The sequence below is a fragment of the Rhea pennata genome, chromosome 1 (assembly GCF_028389875.1).
Source record: "Rhea pennata isolate bPtePen1 chromosome 1, bPtePen1.pri, whole genome shotgun sequence".
In the NCBI taxonomy this organism is placed as follows: Eukaryota; Metazoa; Chordata; class Aves; order Rheiformes; family Rheidae; genus Rhea; species Rhea pennata.
In genome coordinates, this window is record NC_084663.1 from 202,751,211 (window position 1) to 202,772,231 (window position 21,021).

Below are 21,021 nucleotides of genomic sequence, written 5' to 3' on the forward strand. Positions count from 1 at the left end.
ATTTACTGTAATATGTAAACTTTAGAATATCTTTAAATTTTGAAGCGTATTGTTACAAGCAGCAATAACTATAAAAAAAGAATGGAAGGGAGCCCTACCCTCAAGAAAGCTTTTGTAAAATGTCTTATGCGTTCAGATAAAAGCCAAGGTCTCACTTTTTCCATTAACCCTGATCCGATAATCTGAAGAGATTTCTGTTCTGCTTTATAAAATATTTCTCCTCTTACTGAAAGATAAAGAGACATTCTTGTTTGTCTTATTCCAAGGTTAGGGAGTGCTGCTTTAAAACAACACCTTTCAGCTATATTCAATTTCAGGTTCTCTGAGGAATCAGTGCAAGAAAACTTTAGCAACTCTAGCCAAAGATGTTCTTTGCTTAGCTATTAGCAGTGTGAACCAAAATCACAGAATCACAGAATCGGTAAGGTTGGAAGGGACCTCTGGAGCTCATCTAGTCCAACCCTCCTGCTCAGCAGGGTCACCTAGAGCGTGGTAGACAGATTTACATCCAGGCAGGCCTTGAAGATCTCCAGAGAAGGAGACTCCACAACCTCTCTGGGCAACCTGCTCCAGTGCTCCGTCACTCTCACAGGGAAGAAATTCCCCCTCACGCTCAGGCGGAACTTCCTGTGCTTCAACTTCTGCCCATTGCCTCTTGTCCTGTCACACGGGACAACTGAGAAGAGTTTGTCCCCGTCCCCTTGACACCCTCCCTTCAGGTACTTGTACACATTGATCAGATCCCCCCTCAGTCTTCTCTTCCCCAGGCTGAAGAGGCCCAGCTCTCGCAGCCGTTCCTCATAGCGCAGGTGCTCCAGCCCACTGATCATCCTTGTAGCCCTGCACTGGACTCTCTCCAGTAGCTCCATGTGTGTCTTGTCCTGGGGAGCCCAGAACTGGACACAGGACTCGAGATGAGAAAAAGGGCAATCTTTACTATATGTGTAAAAATAGATTGTGAAATGAACTTTGGAATCCAATAAATCCTCTGTCCCCCAGCCCTGAAACATGCACCTCAATACTGTTCCACATAAGACAGTGCTGCCTGAAACATTGTTTCATGACTACATATAAGAAATAAACAGATGAACATATTAACCTCAACATAGAATTTGTGATGCTGCATCCTTTATCATTCTGTGCATTTCCAATGGATAAGTGGAATAAGTCAACGTATGCTTGCAATTTGTTGCTGTTCCAATTAAAACACCCTGAGCATATAATTTGTAAATACATATACTTTTGTTCAACTCTCAGTAGAGCTAAACATTACCACAACAAATTATATTCTCATTAACTTGATTGAAATTTAGGCCAGCCCCCTCTGAACTCACTTCAAATATTACTCAAGCTAACCAATTACAAAAGCCCTTCTGAACCTCCTCTGAACAGTCATTCTTTGATAATCTCTATTCTTTTCCTACAGTAAAGCCTCCTAGGGAAAAAAAGAAATCACAAATACTTTTTCCTAGTAATGGCTCATAAGTGAAGTAGACCATGGATCAAAAATGTCATCTCAGTTCTTCATTTTGGCTTGAAAGGCATCATCTGCCATGAGAAAAGAAGATGCATATTCTGTATCAATCCCAAGACTCCTTTGATTCTATTAATTGTAATGGTTCATAAATGTAAACTTTCTCAGAATATAAGTGTATCTGTGAAATGTAGCCCAAGACTTCCTTTCACTTATGCTAGAATAGCTAAACTTGAGTAAGAGAAATAATTCAGTCCTCAGTTTGGCATTCAAAAAGTGCATTTTTCTCCACCCACAAATCATTTTTCGTATCGCTCAAGCACACTTGCATACATTAATGCATAAGCAATACCCAAAATACTTGTGCCAGCTTTAAGATAAAAATAATAGAAAAATAGGTTTGACACAAACCAGACAGGTCATCCATTTTCTTCTTGTATGATTTCCCTCACCACTGCAAAATCAATAAAACAACGTAGTACTCCCTTCCAAATATTGGCTGCTGATAAGAATGATCCCATGATCTTATGATTTAATAGATAAGTACTGAATTTTAACATAGCCCAAAACAACAGGAATTGAATGAACTTTATCTTACTGAAGCAGCATCAATATCTATTGCCCTGTCTTTAAGAACAGTACATTCAAGCATCTAACTTACCAGGCTACATCGAATTGCATCGGCTGTAGAAACTATTTGCAGTAGTAAACATGTTCTAGTGAGCGCTGCAATATAAAAATAGCTATAAGTGCAGACTGATGTGATCAAATACGAAAGGCAAGTTGACAGAAAATTAGTAGTTATGTTGACAATCTAATTAAAATAACTTTGGACCCAATTTTGTTATCTTTGATTGATTTCAGCTCTTATAGTATTAAATTGGCTAATGAGTGATCATTATTAATGAAATCATTGTAAAAATTATCTATGTATGTGAGAAAATGTATATGTTATCACATTACATGCAACAGCACGTGAAGACGGTACTGCATTAAAAACTGTTTCCAATAAGACTCTAATTCTACTCCAGTAATATGGAATAATCCTTTAAGTATCCTAAAGTCACATACCAAAACAGCAGCAGGTCGGAGATCTAATTGACTAATTATGAAATAGAAAAGGAATGCCTTAGAAACCGTCAAGTCTAAGTAAAACATTAATGCAAAAGAGGAGTAGTAACCTAATTTAAGCATTGTGCTAAATGACTAGCAAGAGTTTTCAGAGTAACAGTATTATTTAAATAAAATACTCCTGTAAATACTGATTTCCAGTTTAGATTCCAAAGTAGCTACTTATTTCAGTGCTGTGTTAATGTTTGTCACTGCTAATGCTCAAGCCTTTGCAAGATGCTAGTTTAGTAGATATACGCCCAAAATGACTGAGATACAACAGTTCAAACTCATTCCTGTATGCAGAATTCTAGTAAATGAAATATCCGGTATATAAAATGCATCACATAACTTACAATACATTATAGTGTGGTGCAGGGATAGATAGTCCTGTCTGGAGCAAACCATACTACTTACATGCATTCATTTTAACCTAGTTGACTTCTAAAATGGTAAAAAAAAATCCAGCTGTGAAACTAATTGCAGGCTTAGGCACATTAATGTCATTGTATAAGACCCGCTGCCAACTGCTGACTTTTTAATCATAAGGATTGTGATACTGAAGATATAATTCTTCAATTCTATTTTGAATTTACAAAATGTTCCTGAATTTTTCATTGGAGTTCTTGGAAATTTTAACAATAAAAAATTTTCAACTTAATAAAATTAAAATTGCATTAATAGATGGCAGTTGTATAACAGTACTCCTAGAATCACCAAAATATGAATGCTACCAAGACTGATAATGTGCCTAACAATACAAGACAAAAAGAAAAACATTCCCTGTCCCAAAGTGCCTATGATCATGAAAAATGAACTGTAAAAGCACAAGATTATCAAGCTACATGAGAAAAAACAGACTAGTTTGGGCCATGTTGTATATTCATCAAACATATATACACCAATATCCATACCCAGACTCTTTTACATTCCTATTTTCAATATCACAGTACTATAACAAATTTCCATATTTTATTTAATTTACTGTTACAAAAATTGATCTCATAGTGTCACAAAATCACTAAGTTTTGGAAGAATTTGAGGAGAGGATGGCTTAGTAAACTGTTGATAGACAGTGTAAGGGACAACATCAAGAAAACAAGTCAGCAAAGAGATCAATTAGAGACAATATGTTATCAAATTACAAGGATTTTCATATGAGAAGCCTAAATTATTATTGATTAACTCATTTTATTACTTGAAAAGATAATGCCAACTAAGCTAATGTCACAGGAAAAAAAGACTGCAGAAGAACTGCACTTAGTGTACAGAAGAAAATCAGACTAAGCAACAAAATATACGTGCTTTAAGAAAGACAGCAACTTGATAGTTTCCAAAACTAGGATAAGGTAAGAATTTTGCAGAATCCAAATCATCAAGCAATTCTGCAGCTGATAGTCTTTAAGAAAACACTTTGCTAATCAATCTTTTTCCAAATAATTGGAAAGGGGAACCCTTTCTAATAAAAAAGTTAGCATTGTATTTTAAAATGGAATGTGTAGCTACTCCACTTTTCCTTTGTTTCTAATGTTATTCCATTTTATTTTCAAATTAAAAGCAGATGTAAACACACTTGTAAATCTTTATAAATTCTTACAATTTCAGGATTTAGACAAATAGTTTTAATAATGTTTTTGTTTATAGTTAAAAAGTCTGGAAACAATAAGCAGAGTTTTCTTGTTTTTGTTTGGTTTTACCTGAAAGACACCCAGTGATTGACAGAAACAGAAACAGTTTCCATGACAACCACATCATTGGTCTCAAAGGTCTTCAGTCCCTCTTTGTGCAATTGTTAGCAACGCTGACGTTTCTTCATTAAAGCTTAGCCTGGTGAGACAAAGAAAAATCTCTGTTAGGAAAATTAAAAATATCTTGCAATAATATGATAGACAATCCAAAAGACAAAGCTGGTCCAAATGCAATTAAAAGTCTAGTTCCAAAGAGCTTTTTATGCAAAAGGGCAGGTATTCTGACAGATTCTCAGAGGAATTTTGTTCCAGTAGTTACTTATGTTAATAAGTGAAATGTGTGTGGCAGCGCTCTGGATATTATGTACAGATACCACTCCAAAGCTGTATGGATATTGCAGTTTTGAATCTCATACATTTGCAAAAAAGCTTGACTTAAAAGATAGTGCACATATCTTTCACAGCAGGCATATTTAAAGTGTACAGCTTGGCACCTTTTTTTGTTTCTTAAGTGCAATATGTCTATATATGTTATAAACTGTTAAAAAAAAAAAGAAAAGAAAAAAGAAAATACAAACCAATCTAGAAAGAACAACCTGCTCTAGCAAAATTCAAATACTTTCACTACTGGCAAATGGAGTTGAAATAGATTCCAATTTCTTCCAGTTAACTTCTTGTGTAAAGCATCTACTAATAAATTTGAAAAAATACTGTTTACTTAATACAGATTAGTCTTCCTTTTCTCTACAGCTCTTCAGATCTTTGCTTCCTATCTCATGGCTAGTACACTACATATTATCATAATATATCTTTGATCTCTATGTTTTTAGCTATTGCACTGGTAATATCAATAACATTAACACACCATAGATTTGTTTCTAGCAACCCAGTCCAAAATATGACCAGTTTCATCTGGATCTATATGGATGTGAGTGTGGTCTTTGACTGGAGGAACACGAAGTTACAGAACGTTCCTTTTCTATACCTAACATGTCATATCCACGTAGGAAGCCTCTGAGGTCCTCTTTGCTGTGACCAGGGAACCTTTAACTCTTCCAGGTTGTGACCCATGACCACAACAACGGTCCCTGAGGGCCCAACAAGCTCCTGAAGCACTAGGGGAACTTCGCTCCCCTATTAACTTCCTTTTGGGGACAGCGTGGCTGCTCTAGATTATAATCAAACTGCTTAGTTACACCCCACAGCTGCTGCTTTGGGTGACCTACGCTGTAGGTGAGCATAGTCACAGTAAGCGTACAGAGGCAAAGCTCAACACAGCTGGAGAAAAAATAATTGCATAATGTAAGAGCAGGTTCCCATTTTATTATTCCATTTTGACTCCTATGTGAGCATCTCAAATCGTAACCTACTCTGACAGTCCTTCTGTTGTATGTGAGGACAAACACGTGTGCATGCACACAGACAGACACACGCACAGTGGGAGCACAAGATAACAGCATCTATGCAGGTGCTAGCAGAGAGATTCCTGCAACAAGCTAAAGGTGTAGCCCATCAGCTTTCATTTATACAGCACAGCAGGTACAGCTTTCAACACAGATAAAAATTCCCAATTAGGACTGTACTTCCAGGTAACTTAGACCAGGCAAACTTAATATAGGTTGTACGTTTTAATATGAGCTTCTCTGAAATAGGATATAACAATCTGGTAGTGAAGTGACTTTACACATACTGCCTGTAGCTCATCCAAACCTCCACAGGAAACCTTCTCAGTTAATTATTAATGTCAGCTGCCTTTGTTTTTCACTTCAGTGATAATCTGCTTTTTAGTCAATGTATTCCTTTGGTTGGTGTTATCTCTTTCAGCATTCTTTGCTGGTCAGGCCTTTGGGAAATAAGTATTTTCATTAATATTTAATTTTTTTCCCTGATGGCCATATCTGTTAAAGAGGGTAGAGCACGGCTCTACCCCGCCCCGACTTTTCTACATTTTCTTCTCCTTTGTCTTTTCCTCATTTCTCTTTAGCTGTTTTTGTAATGATGTAGCACAGAAATTATATGTTAACCAGATGATTCCTCTGTTGCATAAACAAGGACAATAGATCAAAATTTCCAGCATTAAAGTGTGAGATTGTTACTATTACTAAGGTACTACTAAGCCTATTGAATTGCATTAAAAATTATTAATAATAATAAAGATTGTAATTGGTGTCAGTCACAAAATAAACAATATTCTTGGCTTTTTTTCTAGGGAGTATATTAAAATAAACATTTTCATTTGAAACAAGGGCAGATAAGATATATAACAGTAGATACATGAAACTGCATGGTCTGCATTATGCAGACAATCATAATAAATAATCTAATAACATACTTTAGAGCAGGAAAAGGATGAGGAATAGCTGGAGCTGAGCAATGGGTAAATTGTAATAAAAAATAAACTCAAACAACTTTGTCACCTACTTGAAGTATTATGATTTTTAACCCTCTGGAGAACAGGAAATATTTATAATGAAAGTTTCATTAAAGAAAATGGAGCTGTGACAATCTGCACCACATAAGGAGCTGAGAAAAGTAGTTAAAATAAGTCTAAGTGACACCTTCTAATTATGACCTACCTAATCTGACCCTATCAGTGTAAAGCAAAACTCAGTCCTGCTTCACACTCATATTAAAATGTAAAAGCAGAGTACAATGACAGGGAGATGTTCTGAATCAAGCCATGAATGTTCGACATTGACCTTCCTATCAGGATATTTTGTAAAGATGTTAGTTTATCTCAGTCAGACAATTGTTTGAAAAATATACCATTTCACACCGTTTCAAAATCTACCTAGATCTTGAATATCGTAGTAACAAAAGAATCTTGCGTCTTTACTTACGTTTCCTTTGGCAGCTCTCTGTATACTACCCAAGCGTTTCCAGGAATTTTACATATATAACCTACCTCCCTGGCTGCCCTTTTCAAACATTTTTTAATATTTTTTGTTTATTCAGTGAAGGAGAGCTGTCAAACATTTTGCTGGCCAGATGGGCAAATGGAGTACATGGCAATACGAGGGTGATACCGCGCAGCTAGGAACTGGTGAGTACGGTGCCTTCCTCGTGCAATCTGACAGACTTGGGTATCGCACGTGGGACTACCGCACTGCACACCCTGTGTGGATATTGATGCAGGAAAAAGTGCTTTCTATGAAATAGTGTACAAAAGAGGACGAAAAATCTGTGTATAAGAAATAATCTAATCTTCCGTGACCTAGAATCAATGAAGGGGTGTACTCCTTGGGTCTTTACTATCAGTGACTGTTGTTTGATACTTTAAATGGCTAATCTCGCTTTTAGAGTTTGTGAATAACATAAGAATAGGATAAATTAAGTATACCTATATGTTTAGAACAGAAAGCTGAAGTTTCACTATATCTATTAAGAAAAAAATCTCTTCTAAAAATAAGAAAGAAAAAAGGATATAAGTAGTGCAAGTGTTTTTAAAACTTTTTTTTTTTTTTTAAATATTGTCTTAAGTTTTGGAAGAAAGTGATCATTCATTAAAACTGAAAGTACACACGTACAAGCAGTGTTTAGCTGGTTTTGATCTGAGCAATTTTGTTATTTTGAGGGGATTTTTTTTGCTGTATTTATTTATTTATTTATTTATTATCTCCAGCTTAATATTTTGGCTCTTTTAAGCAAGCATTTATATTTTAACCCCAAGAATATAGAGTAGAATCTGGAATCGCTTACTATTTGAAAAGAATACAGTTGAATTGTATAGACACATCAATTAGGTGCTCGTTTAAAGAATTTTTGAAATCATTTCAGCTAAACACCAACTTTTTTTTCCCAGATATAAACTTGGATCTTGGAAAAATCCAACTGGTCTGTTTGGAACAGCTGATTGGCTTCATTAGTAGTGCAGTACAAGGAAAGAAAATGATGTTATCTGGACCATACTATGTTGTATACATTTCTTTTGCACAATAGCACAATTTGAACAAACTTTACAGTCCTTCTGGTAGTTTTTAAAAGTAAAGATAAATTCTTTTTTTTTCCTGTTGCGTTCTTATTCTGATCTATTCCCAAAATATGTAGATTTTTGAACACTTTTTTGGATACGGAAGATGTAAATTAGGCTGTTGGCAATTTATATGAGCCAAAGTTCTAAAATAAATTAGATGCATATAATATGCAGCCAATAATTTACCCAACAAATTTAACTTCCTTTTCTGCACAAAGAATTAGCAGAAGCAGTTTTGATTTCCACATAGTACTATCTGTATTTTTTTTATTTTCCCCAGAATTTCTGCCAAATTGCTTTGCAGTTTGTTTTAATTCTCTGTACTGGTGGTAGACACTTTATTAAAACATTCACTATTCCGTATGTTTTAATGAATTGCTTTGGCTGGTAGTGACAGACTGGATGCTGTCTCATGGTTCTGACTCTGAAAAGAGCATATGAATACTTGGAGCATGTGTACTAAAACAGTGTTGTCAACACTAATGTTCAAGAAGCTTGAACTTGACTCAGTAAAATCACAATCTTTTTAATAAAAATAATACCCACTATAATTAATATTTGGTTTTTTTTAGTATTTAGGCTACACTTATATGCAACTATGAAGGTTTGTTTTCTTAAATTAAAACTGTTAAGAAGAGAAGCTTTTCTCATAGATACTCTGATACTGATATCAAAGTGCTTTTTTCCATTGCTACTACCTCCTTTCCTTTTTCCATCATATGCACATTTATGAGTTTATCTGTACCAGCATGTAAGAGGTGATTACTTAAATCTATATCATCTCTCAAACCAGAGGCAAGTCTTTGGCTCTACAGTGGTGACACTGCTCAGAGGAATGGATGTGACTTGTCCCAAGACAAAAATGTAACTTTTCTTTTTCCTGTGTTGATATATATTATAAGAAATCTCAGATCCCTGCTACTTCAAATACAAATATTTTTCCCTTTGCTTAAGAAAAAGGAACATGTTCTCTGATAATGAAGAAATAACTAGTGATAAACAATCCTGATGTTCTGCAGGGACTTGGAAGAGCAGAAACTGAAGAGAGTCTGAAATTAAGTTATTGTTACCCACATATCTGAATTTGAAAGGAATACTGGAGAACAGTGTAACCTACAAAGAATAGATACAGTACCGATGATTTTGGTAGTATTTTTAAGAAAAAAACTTTTCTCTGCATTTAGTAAGTGAAGTATGTGGGCCTAATGTGCAACTCAACTACTAATAATACTCCAAAGTGTCAAAGGTGTGAAATCAATAAGTTTAATGAGCTAAAAATCCCTGACTAAAGTTTCTATAACAGGCTCGTTATACGCTTGGGAAAGGCTGAGGTCATATTTAAAGCTGTGTTGTTTAAAGTCCTGAAATAAGGCCTTCCAGTCAGCACAGAAGCCTCTGTCCCTGCACAGGCTCTGCGTCTTCAATCAGGACTTGGAAGATGTGAACCAAATTGCCACAGTCCGCAGCTCAGGATGTTCAGGACCTTCCCGCTTCCCTTGCGGCCACGCGTGTCAGGACTGGTAACATTCAGTCCATGGAGCGTCAGGGGCTTTAGGAAAGCAAGGACTTAGGCGTTACAAAGTTCATCATCAACAGAGGAGATATTTTGGCAAGGAATTTTGAAAAAGAGCTTGCCTGTTGAGTGTTCCTTGATATATTTACATGTAAAATTAACTGTTAGACCTTGATTATCACAGATACTGGATATGCTCAATATAACCTCTGTTGGGTTCATCTGCCTGCTTACTTTCAATAAAGAATTAATTTGCTCAGTCCAAAGTCTATTTTATAATACTATTTACAAAATGGTTTAAATTTAACAAAATTATATTAAGTTAATATTTGGTAAAAGTCATACTAAAGACATTTTTACAGTGAAATGTCAGTGGAATTTGTTACAAGACATGTGAAAGTAAAATGATATTGAGTCAATGCAAAAAAGCACAATGTCTTGTAGGACTGATTATTGCTACAAGGAAATATCATTTATTTTCAAGATTTAATAATAGTTCAACATATTGTAAAGAAAATTTAATAAAGCATAAGTTTTAGCATCTATACTTCTCAATTATTTTATGAACACTTAATTTACTGTTAACAGTATTAAAAGCTTACTTTGCACTAGAACATTTTCTTGTCAGGTTCTTCCTGGCAAGTAGTCAGGACTTCCAACATCCAAATTAATACATATATATACACAATATATATATATATACACACTATATATTATATATATTTATATATGTGTGTGTTTGTGTGAGTACGTGTGTATGTGTGTGTATGTGTGTGTATATATATATGTATGTATGTGTGTATTATATATATATGTATATAAATTCATGTTGTTAATATAGCTTTCAAGGACACCATTCAAATTCAAAGAAGTAGAGAATGCCATGGCACACAGGAAGCAAATTGGCTATTTCTGAAATGCAGATCAATCACAGTTTCTACACCACTCAGTGAACATTTAGACTGCTACCTCGTTTCACATATATATTTAAAAAAGAGGGTTTGAATGTGAAATAAATAATATCTCCCTATCCAACACAGGTATTTCAAGCAGGTGATGAAAGCAAGGAAATGATAGCATTTCTATTAAATGACTGGATTTTCACTGTTTTATTTATTTATTTTTTTTTAGAACAAAATCAGCTACTAATGAGGTGGAGATTAGAAAAGATCATTTAACCAAGAAGACCAATTTAATATTGAATCAGTTCTGGGATCATCTGCTAGCTGTGAGAGGGGGCTGGATTGTATTTTAGGATTCTCACTGCAAATGAGATTGATAAAATGTCATCATCGTGCACAGTGGAGATGGCAAAAGTAGTTCTCAGCTGTGCAGTGCTATCAATAATGAGGTGCTGCTATTTGGGTGCATTCACCTAAGCACAGCATGAAAAAAATAGGGCAAATCGAGTGGCTCTGGGTATACCTGTAGGTACCAGGTGCTTCGAATAGGTGCATCTCTCAGCCACTGTATTGCTCCCAGGCTCTGTGGCAGCTCCAGCGTGCAGTGCTCCACTATGGGGCATGTTCCCCACTGAATAAAAAGACTATTGAGGGAGGCTTTATGAGAAGGAAAGTGGTTGGTTTGGGTTTTTTCCACTCATCTTGGCATTTTCCAACTCTCAGCTCCCATTTCAACATTATGAACAAGGAGCTGCTGAGGATGAAGCACGTTAAAGAGCCCCACTGCTCCTGTTTAGGTTTGTGAGTGAGCACTGCAGCATAAATCCACCTCATGTGGGTGATTTTCAAGTTTCTTAAAATGTAAACTGAAATGAACATAGATGAACACATAAATGAACACAGCTACCCCTGTTACGCTCTCTGGTTATTTGTATGAACTTTCTAATAACTGTTATTTCTTAAAGTCTCACAAGCATTTATGACACTCTCTTCAACTTTTTTTTTTTTTCCAATTGTGTCAGTATTAATCACATTCAATCAGTTGGTGCTAAAGAGCAAAAAGAAAAAAATACAAATAATTTCACCCTTCAGAAATTAGTTATCTAAGTTCTCTTGTTAATCAATGAGGAGAAATAGGCAGCCTTAAGGATGACTCACTCAAACCATTTTGGACAGCTATTTTGGACTGAGATGAACAACTTTATTCTTTGTGCTAACTGTGATAGAAACCTGATTGCAGCAGAAGCCTAGGCAGCTAGTTTAAAGTACAAAATTAACTTTCAGATGGCTAAAGCTGAATGAGATCAGCCCACTTTTCAGTCATTTGTTCTAGCTCAATATGCAGTCTCCACAAGAGCTGAAAAACTGATCTGATGTCTTCTGGCTCATAGGCCAGAGCTCTTGCAATAAAATTGCTCTTTCTCTATGTGAAATATATTCGTCATAATTCTGCTGTAGTCATTCAGGTAATATATTCAAGCAATTTTATTTTGGCCCATAGAAACCCTCAGAGAACTTGAGATCAGGTATTTGCAGCTATAGAATTTGGGGACCTTCCCTCAACCTGCACTATCGGGCTTGATTTCTTTACAACAAAAAAATCAGAGGAAAAAATTATATTCTTATGCTTCTCTTCTCAGACCCATGTATTTATTTTTATATTCTCTCAGGAGATCATAAGATGTGCCAGAGTAATCACACCTGGAAACTGTCTTTTCTCTGCCAAGCAGGGAGATTAAGAACGGTGATAGGACCAGCATAATACTACGGCTGTTTTGTGTCTCAGCTGTACCCTGTAGATCCACCTCTAATGCACAGAAGAGTAGCTGATCCTGGCCTTCCTTTTGCAGCAGCCAGCTAGTGATAAGAGAGAAGATGACTGCAAATAAGGAAACGTTCTTGACTGCCACTTGCAGCTGGTATTATTATCAACTAGTATAAAATAAGTATAGTATAGGCCTTCCACTTAATACAAGTGCCAGACTAATGATACTATGCATAAAACAGCATCACCACTCAGCTCTCTGCGAGGATATAAAAAACTGCAGATTGTGCATATGTCATGCAATGAAGTAGTGGCCACCATCTCTCTGTGGACTTGTAAATTCAGTTTATTTATACACTCCCTTCCAGACAAATCAGCTGTGGCATAACAGGGTGTATTATGCACCAGTGTATTCAATACTGCACATGAAAAGGATCAATAAATTTTCTTAAGATGTGGCAGACCTATTCACTTCACAAAGCAGCCAAGAAGGTACAGTGCTGGTTACCAAAGGTGGGCAAAGGACAAAGTAAGATCCTTCAATACGCTGGTTAACTTCTGCATTTGGGCCTTACGTGGTGCTGTCAGTCTGTCAGAAGGACCTCGGTATAGGCTGCCTGTAGGGAGTGGGAGAGGCTGGTCCACGCATGGGGAGGCTGGGAGGCACAGAGAGCAGTTGTACACAAACAGGTTATATGTGAACAGTCAGAGAGTATATGTTACAGGTCTTTTTCTGTGCCAATCCACAAATTATAAAGATTACAGTGTTATGCAGAAAACTTATTTTGACTTCTTAGCCTCGAGCTCCAGGTCAATACACGTGTTAGTCACTGTGGCAAATTTCATGTTTGTTCTGTCCTCAGGTTTAGGTAACTAGACTGGTTTTGACATATGACAGTACAAATTAGTCAAAGATTTTTTGAGGTTAATACAATATATGATCAAATAAATACAAAATTTTAGCTAAAAACTCTTCTAAATAAAACCCTACATACTTTTAAAATACATTTTTTGCATTTTTTTTTTCTTTTGCAAATTCTCTTTTAGAAAGAGAATAAAGTATGGGTTCTCCAACTTAAGGTGAACTATATGTACAGAGCCCTTGATAAGATTACATATCCATTTTACAAGGATTTTGCATAAGCACAAAGGTATTCCTTCATATATTTTCAGAAAAGAAAATTCTGTATAAAAATGAAACAGGTCGAAATTTTTGCATCTCCAATTCAAGGTGGGATAAAAGTTTCCTAAGCTTAAGAGACACAAGTCACTTTTTAGATAGTTTTGCAACCAGTTCAAAAATATACTGAAATATACAGTTTAGGTCAATGTCAAGCTATCGAGATGAATTTTTAAAAAGGTATAAAATGTGATCTGTTTTATTTAGATGGTTGAACTAGACTATCTCATCATTATTAATACTTCTTTCCAGCATTAAAAATATCTATTTAGATATTTAGTGTGACCTGATTTCAGGATAGGAAAGAATTTATTTACTCTACAGTAAAAAATAAATTCTCTTTGAAACTTTACTATTATAACTATAGATAAATATATGGAATTTGAAAGTTCACCTCTAAGGATAAAGTTATCTTGCAGAAGATTCTTAAACCAGTCAATTGTTGTTCTAAAACAGTTATGGTGGTTTAAATGTTAGTAATTTTGTTCCTATCTATTTTGCACTTGAAACATTGCAATAGCTTTTTAAACTGTCATACTGAAGATTATTAATGATGAAACAAATTCACTAGTGTTACAGATGTATCTGTTTTCTCTTTTTTTATGAGCATATTTAATTGCACATGTTTCTTAACTTTCTAATTACAACCAGCACTAAAAGTGTCTAGATGTTTAAAGATGCATTTTTATATTTAAACATACCTCATTGTTATTACTTATACAGCAGATAGCTCACTAAGATATAATGATAGGATATTAAAGTGGATTAGAAATCTCATTATTAAAACATGAGCTTGTCTGAATAGAAAGGCAAAAAAATAAAGCACTGTAAATGGAATAAGCACCTCTTCATTTTCTTTCACAAATATCATTCTATTATGAGCTAAATGTCAGAGACATAAAGACATAACCAGTGCCATGATCCCATCAGGGAGGTTTGTATCTGTAATCATACTGTATTTAACATTATTTTCCTAAAGATTTTAAACAAAGCCAGTGAACTTTACTCAGCGCTCAAATTTCAACCAAATTTGTTTTAGGCCAGCTGGGGGTGGACTTATTTGTGAAGAGCGAGACATGACTGCAGTCAAACAACATCCCTTCCTGTACTTTAACACAGAATTAGGGCAGACACCAATTATGAAATTGTGCTGCCAGGTTACCCCTCTAAGGGCAGTCACACACTTCATGTTTCCTGTGGCAAATCGAATTTGACATTTAATTTGAAACCCAAGATAGCATAATGTAAAACCTTCTGCAATATTAGCGATAAAGCAGGAGGGTAGACATCCTGGCTGCCTCTTTTTAATAGTTCTCTCCATGTTACCACTACCTTCGTTATCTTCCATTGGGATTTTATGCTGATCATTAAAGGAAAATTACAGTAAATGTTTGGAATCGCAGTAGTTCAGGATGATAGCATTTCAGATTTTTTTATATAAACAAAAATATTGTCTATTGTGAGGTTCACCTATACACATTATCTGGAGACCCTGGTATTTTTTCAGTTTCAATCAGTTCTCAGATAGCATAACTCTTACAAGCAGAATAAAGCTGAAAGTCCTCATTATGAAGGGCTATTGAATCAAGAAGCAAAAAATATAAGTGGTGCTGACACCTGCTCATTTTTTTTCACTTTTTTATAAGAGAGTTCAACTTTACATTGCACAAAAAATGTGCCGTGGTTTCTGCAAATCTTTTATTGGTTGGAGATTATTTTCTGACACTGATTTTTGTCTTGGCAACCTTTATTTTAAGCACTTCTGAGGAAATTATCAGAGTGTAGGCTTTTTCAAGAAGCATCTAGAATTCCTCCGTGCTTTAGAGAATGCACAGGTTTACTGTCGGAAATTAAGAATACTGCAAACTGAAAGTGCAGAGACAGTTTTGATACACATGCAAGTTGGCCTTTAGCCAGAATACTGGGTTAACCATCACCTTGGAGGTTACCATTATGTGGAAGAAAATATCAAGACAATTTGTTTTCTCTGCAAACTGTCATAATGCAACAGTCATGAATGAATCCGTGACATGTATCCTAATACCAGCTCAGGACTAAGCCTGGAGGCTCCTGCCTTAGGGAGTACTGCATTAAATAACATCAGGCTTCTACGCTACTGGGTTGTCAGTACCCAAATATAATCAAGAACAGTTATAAAGATATTTCTGTTGTATCATCTGATGCATAATACATTCATAGCTAATTCAGCATAAAGTTAGTTTTGCACAAACTGGCACTATCTGAGCTAGAGGAAAGTAGGCAGAAATTAAGTTATTCTTTTCTTTTTTTCTTCTTCTTCTTCTTTTTTTTTATTTATTTTTTTTTCTTTTCCAAGCACATTTGAGCCAGCAGGCTGAGTTCTACTGGTTAAGCACTCTGTGTCCAGTGGCTGCAGTGCTTTTAATTTTATTTTCATATTGTCAGCATCCCAAACTGAATTAACTCTTGTGCAGATCTGCAGCCTTACCAACCTCTATATGGTGTCCACATTTCCCTAATTACACCAGGAAGTTGTCACAACTGAGTCAGAAGAAGAAGTAGAAGAATATCTATTTTTTAATTTCCTAAATGTGTTATTCTTTTTTTTTTTTTTTTTTTTTTTTTTTTTTGGGGGGGGGGGGGAGGAGGGTATCCTCTTTAACTAAGAGTCATGAACACTCTTATTGATTTCAGGAGAGCAACATAATTTATTGGGTTGATAGCACTCATTTCTGTTCATCTTGCCAATAATTTCATGTTTATGCCCCTACTTAAGATGACTTTCTGAGTTTCTACAATAAATGTGGAATTATGTCTCTTTTTACTCAGAGATAATCCATTCTCTTCCAAGAAACAAAAGCCCAAAAAGCACAGCCCTGAGTACCAGTTCCAAAGGAAATAAGGTGAAGCTGAGGTAGGGAAATGCCTGTGTTTCTCTTCTGCCCTGATAATTAGTTGGAATTGTAATTGTTTTACAATTCAGTTTCCAACCTCTGCTGCCAGATCAGAAAAGCTGTATGGTTAATAGGCAGAGTGACACTTGTATATGAATATGAATGCTGTCTCAGGATGCCTTGTCACCTTTCTACCCTTCACTATAGGGTTCATGCAAAGCAGCAGAGAACAGATGCCAAGAGGGCTACCAGGTTATGCAAAATAAGCTCTCAAAAATAATTAAATAGTAGTTTTTATTAAATTTAATGTTATGGTTTCTACTTTTCTCATTAGGGATGTTCCCTTAGATTCTTGGTATATTAATTTCTCCATAAAAATTAGCATCATCTATCCACACGTTATTACTGTGATATGTCCCAACATAAAAATATCTGAAAAATTGGAAAGAAAAAATAATCCCTGGCACATTCGTCTCGTTTGTTTCTTTTTTCCATGATTATTTGGATTATTTAAAACTTTTTATTGAAAATAGAAGAGTGAGGATATCATTAAACAGGGTTATGTAGATTACTGTTGAAAATAGACAGATAGGTATTGCTTGTGCCTTGGTCATTTTTTCTAAGTGTGAGCAGCATATAACACGCATTTTTTTTTTGATTTGTGCTTATGGGACTGCTTAGCCCCACAGGGTGAACTACTAAAGGGCCAAAGCTTTATTAAAAGAATTAATCTGATTTTAAATTAAACTGATTTTATAAATTGAATAAAACTGAAACTAGGGCAAAAGGATGTTAGCATTATTAGAACCTTTCATAGCTTTAGTATACAGTTAAGCAAAGTCCTGTGATAGTTTGGCCTATTTCTAGTAAATTCAAAGAGAAAATTTAGAGCTGTGAGTCCTTCATTTCAACAGTGAAAGTGTATAAAACAATAATCCTAGCTGAGGAGAAAGCTAAAAACATATGAGAGAGTTCAAATCAAATGGGTGGGAAACATTTTACTTATATCACAATTTAAAATTTTCAGTGAAGAAAACCTCGTGTTTCAGCAAGAAAAAAACAAAATAAAACGACACACATTATTTCCTTAACTTGAAAATTCTGCCACAGGTCTCATCCACCTGCATTTACACCTTTCTAATATTTCAGAAAACTTAGCTAATGGACATAAAATGAAAAGAATCTCAGGTGTTTGCATCACATTTGGAGCAGAAAGTGGAGATATCATCTGTTTTGAGCTTTTTATGCGTAGATTAAAGGGTGGAGAATGTTTCCAGATTCAATGACAACTCACGTCCTTCAGAAAAGATATATTGTCCTGAAATGTGAGGAGTTAAATAATGATATATACTTAAGTATATATCATTCCTCTCGATATTCTTTGCTTTCAGGTGAGAGGGGGTGTGGGTAACCTTTTATGTAGTAAACACAGTCAGCGAATAATGAGAAATGTGGAGCCTAGTGGCTCCAAGTGACTCAGATCTCCTGGAAGCAGGAGTTGGTCATCTTACACATGCAATTCTGTAATTTCAACACAGTTCAGTACAACTATTTTACTGTTCTGGGGACAAATGGGAGGGATCTTGCCCTCCTCCTGATGGTGTGATGACTTGCTAAGCATAGCAAAGGTGCCACCATTTTAAGAAGTGTTATCCAATACTTTTAACGTTGCAGAAGAGACAGGAGAAAAGGAAGATGATACATCTGTACAGCCTGAATTCAGTGAAGGGGAGACAATATACAATAAAAGTACTCTGGAGAGCAGAGAACATATAGCTACATTAATTTTGCTTATTTCTAAAGCTCAGGTTGGTAAATTAAAAAAGCAAACAGAAAGAAAGAAAAATAGGTGAGCAATTCTCCATTTTTCTCAACTATTCCTTTAGAACATAAATTCTATGTTGCCGTTGATGTCCAAGGTGAATGATTAAAGAAAGATCATGGCATTCTGCCCCTAGATAACTTTTATTCTCATAGCACAAGCAGATTAAATATTACAGGGTAGCTAGAAATCCAAAAATAAATCTGCTGTGTCTCCCATTCCTATATACCCTGATATCACGTGTCTTACCCTCAGCTGTCCTTGTTCGTTGACCATCACAGGCCTTGCCTATTTGCATATAATATACTGTGAAGTTAATGCAGTACAAGCCAGCACACTGTTTAGTATTTTGTTTCTTTTTTTCCTTCTACAAAGAAAATATAAATTTAAGAAAAGTCCTTTTCTCCTTTGTAAATGTTAAATTTTTATTGTTCTTTTTATCACCTTCAAAAGTCTTTAGGAAGAAATACACTTAAAAGACAGAAAAAAAAGAAAAAAGAAAAATACTCAGACGGTCATATCTCCTTCTTATGGATAATATTGTCATAGTCTCTTTATGTTTATTCAGAAAATCAAGGAATTAGGACAGGAAAATCTCACCAATGCACCATGTCCTGTCACTGTTTTAGCCAATTTCACTTAGCTATTGCCAGCTAAAGAGAATAACTCCAATTTAGCATTGGTGATGACAGCTGCCAAGCTGACAAAATCAATGTAGGTTCTGAACAATATTTATAACAACTATAATGCCATTTTGAAATCTTTGTCAGTCAAACAAAAAGAGAGATCAGAGTTGTTTGTACAATTATGAACTGTAGTTCCATTGACGATGCAACAGGAAATGTAAATAAATATATTATTTCAGCTATACAAGGCAGAGTCAAAATAATCACAAAAGACTGATGTGCTGTTTTTAACCTTGGCTTACACATTAGTTTTAAAACACGTGAGAACAATTTAATAACAGCCACAAGTCATCAGAAGTTTTTAGCACCAGGTCCTGCCTCCTACAAGTATTGCAGTGTTCATTGCGTTCATCCATGCGGCCTTTCTCCTTATGAGCAGAAAACACCCGTTCAAACCTCTCTCATCATTTATGCCTTCAGCTTTGCTCATGCAACATCCATCAGGCCCCAGTCCTATCTAATCTGTATTTCTTTGCTCTTCACGACGAGTGTTATGAACAATAAGCCCTATTGGTTTTCTGGCTGCTGAGGCCAGGTCTTCTAACTCTTAACCAGAAGCAAGTCCAGTCTGGGCACCTTCTCTTATCCACTCCCTATAATAAGTTCCTTCTTAATTCTGAGGAAAACTTATGTCTAGTATCAATCACAACAGCAGATTCTGCTACTTTAAATATCATAAGTTATGTGCCACAACCTGAGCAACTAAGGAGAAAAAAATACATAAAAATGAAAACATAATGTTTTCCTATCTTCTGTGCAATAAACAAGAATCTGATCTATTCTTATTAGTACCTTAATATTTTTCTTTTTCTAGTCGAGAGCAGTCATCTTTTGTTAGAGAAAGATTTTGTAATCCATGTCACCTTAAATCTTGGATTTTTTTCCCTAGGCTGATCCTTCAGCAACAAAAATATTAGAACCACAGAGGAATAAGAATGACATGAAATCAGAAAATTGAAGAAAATTTGGAAAAAAGCTTTATTAAAAATACAAAGACCTTCAAATGTTCTTTTTCCTTGCAGTTTTATGTGGGGTTTAGTCACTGAAAAATGGAATAAAACCTGTTGCAAATACAGCTACTGGAAGGAAAGAAGAACATATATGTTGTATCTTGAGTTTGTATTGGTAGGCAAAAAAAGGCTACCAGGAGGAGTGTTATTCTATCCACCACTGTTAAATCATAGAAAATAAGAGTTTTCATGACTGTAGTGCACACACAGTGCTACCTATAGATAGATGCATCTCCTGTATACCGTACATTGCAGGGCATCTAATGCCCGTAACAGCAGCAGGAGGAGTTATCCAGGTACCCTGGAAAACCCTCAGATGTTGCTCCATTAACTAACTTTAGCAGAACTGCAAATTCTTCTGTCCTTAGTCCATCAGTCCCAGAAGAAGGCAGAATAGTAAATTTTGGGAAAGCTTGTATGTGTGAGGTGATACCTCATACGGACCCCATATTATATTTTATACTTTGAGGCAGAAAGGATTTTATTTACTGCATTGTTGCATCAATGTTGTGGGTTTTACAAAGGCAGTGTGAGAGTGAACCCTGAGCTACCACCAAGGTGCTTGGGAACCACCAAGAATTGTCAGCATTAACTGGGACAATCGGCAAGGCAGAGGAGCACTCAGCAACACCTCGCAGGGTTATACCCTAACTGAACGTCTCTGATAGCGCTTCACCGATTAAACACATGCTTCTCTCTTTGAAGAATCAAAAATAGCTCTGTGGATTTTCTTCCAGCTACACATACATTTCTTGGATAACCAGCTTGAGAAACTGCAGTCCAATGGCAATTTACAGGGAAGCTATAAACTACAGAAAATCACGGCATGGAATGAAAAACATTGTTCAGTAGCCTTGAAGAGGGAGGAGCAGCAAAAAATAGAGTGGATTGTGTCAATATTTTTGTGAGGTAGATTCAGAGTCTAGGTGTGTTATCTGATCCTTGATTGATGTATTTGCCTGTAGGAATTAAATTTTGCTCTGAAACTGGCTTATCAAGTGAGCATAATTTGCAAATGGCAAAAT

The 21,021-nt window shown here is 35.6% G+C and overlaps 1 protein-coding gene across 1 annotated transcript in view; it reads right to left on the reverse strand.

Annotated features, from left to right (window-relative positions):
• The window catches only part of CNTN5 (contactin 5), a 660,492-nt gene that overhangs the window by 354,092 nt on the left and 285,379 nt on the right, over positions 1-21,021 (reverse strand). Inside the window, exon 4 of the mRNA XM_062567302.1 lies at positions 4,282-4,411. Within this exon, the coding sequence (XP_062423286.1) occupies positions 4,282-4,339 (58 nt within the window). The 5' untranslated portion in view covers positions 4,340-4,411. The remainder of the gene's footprint in view (positions 1-4,281; positions 4,412-21,021) is intronic.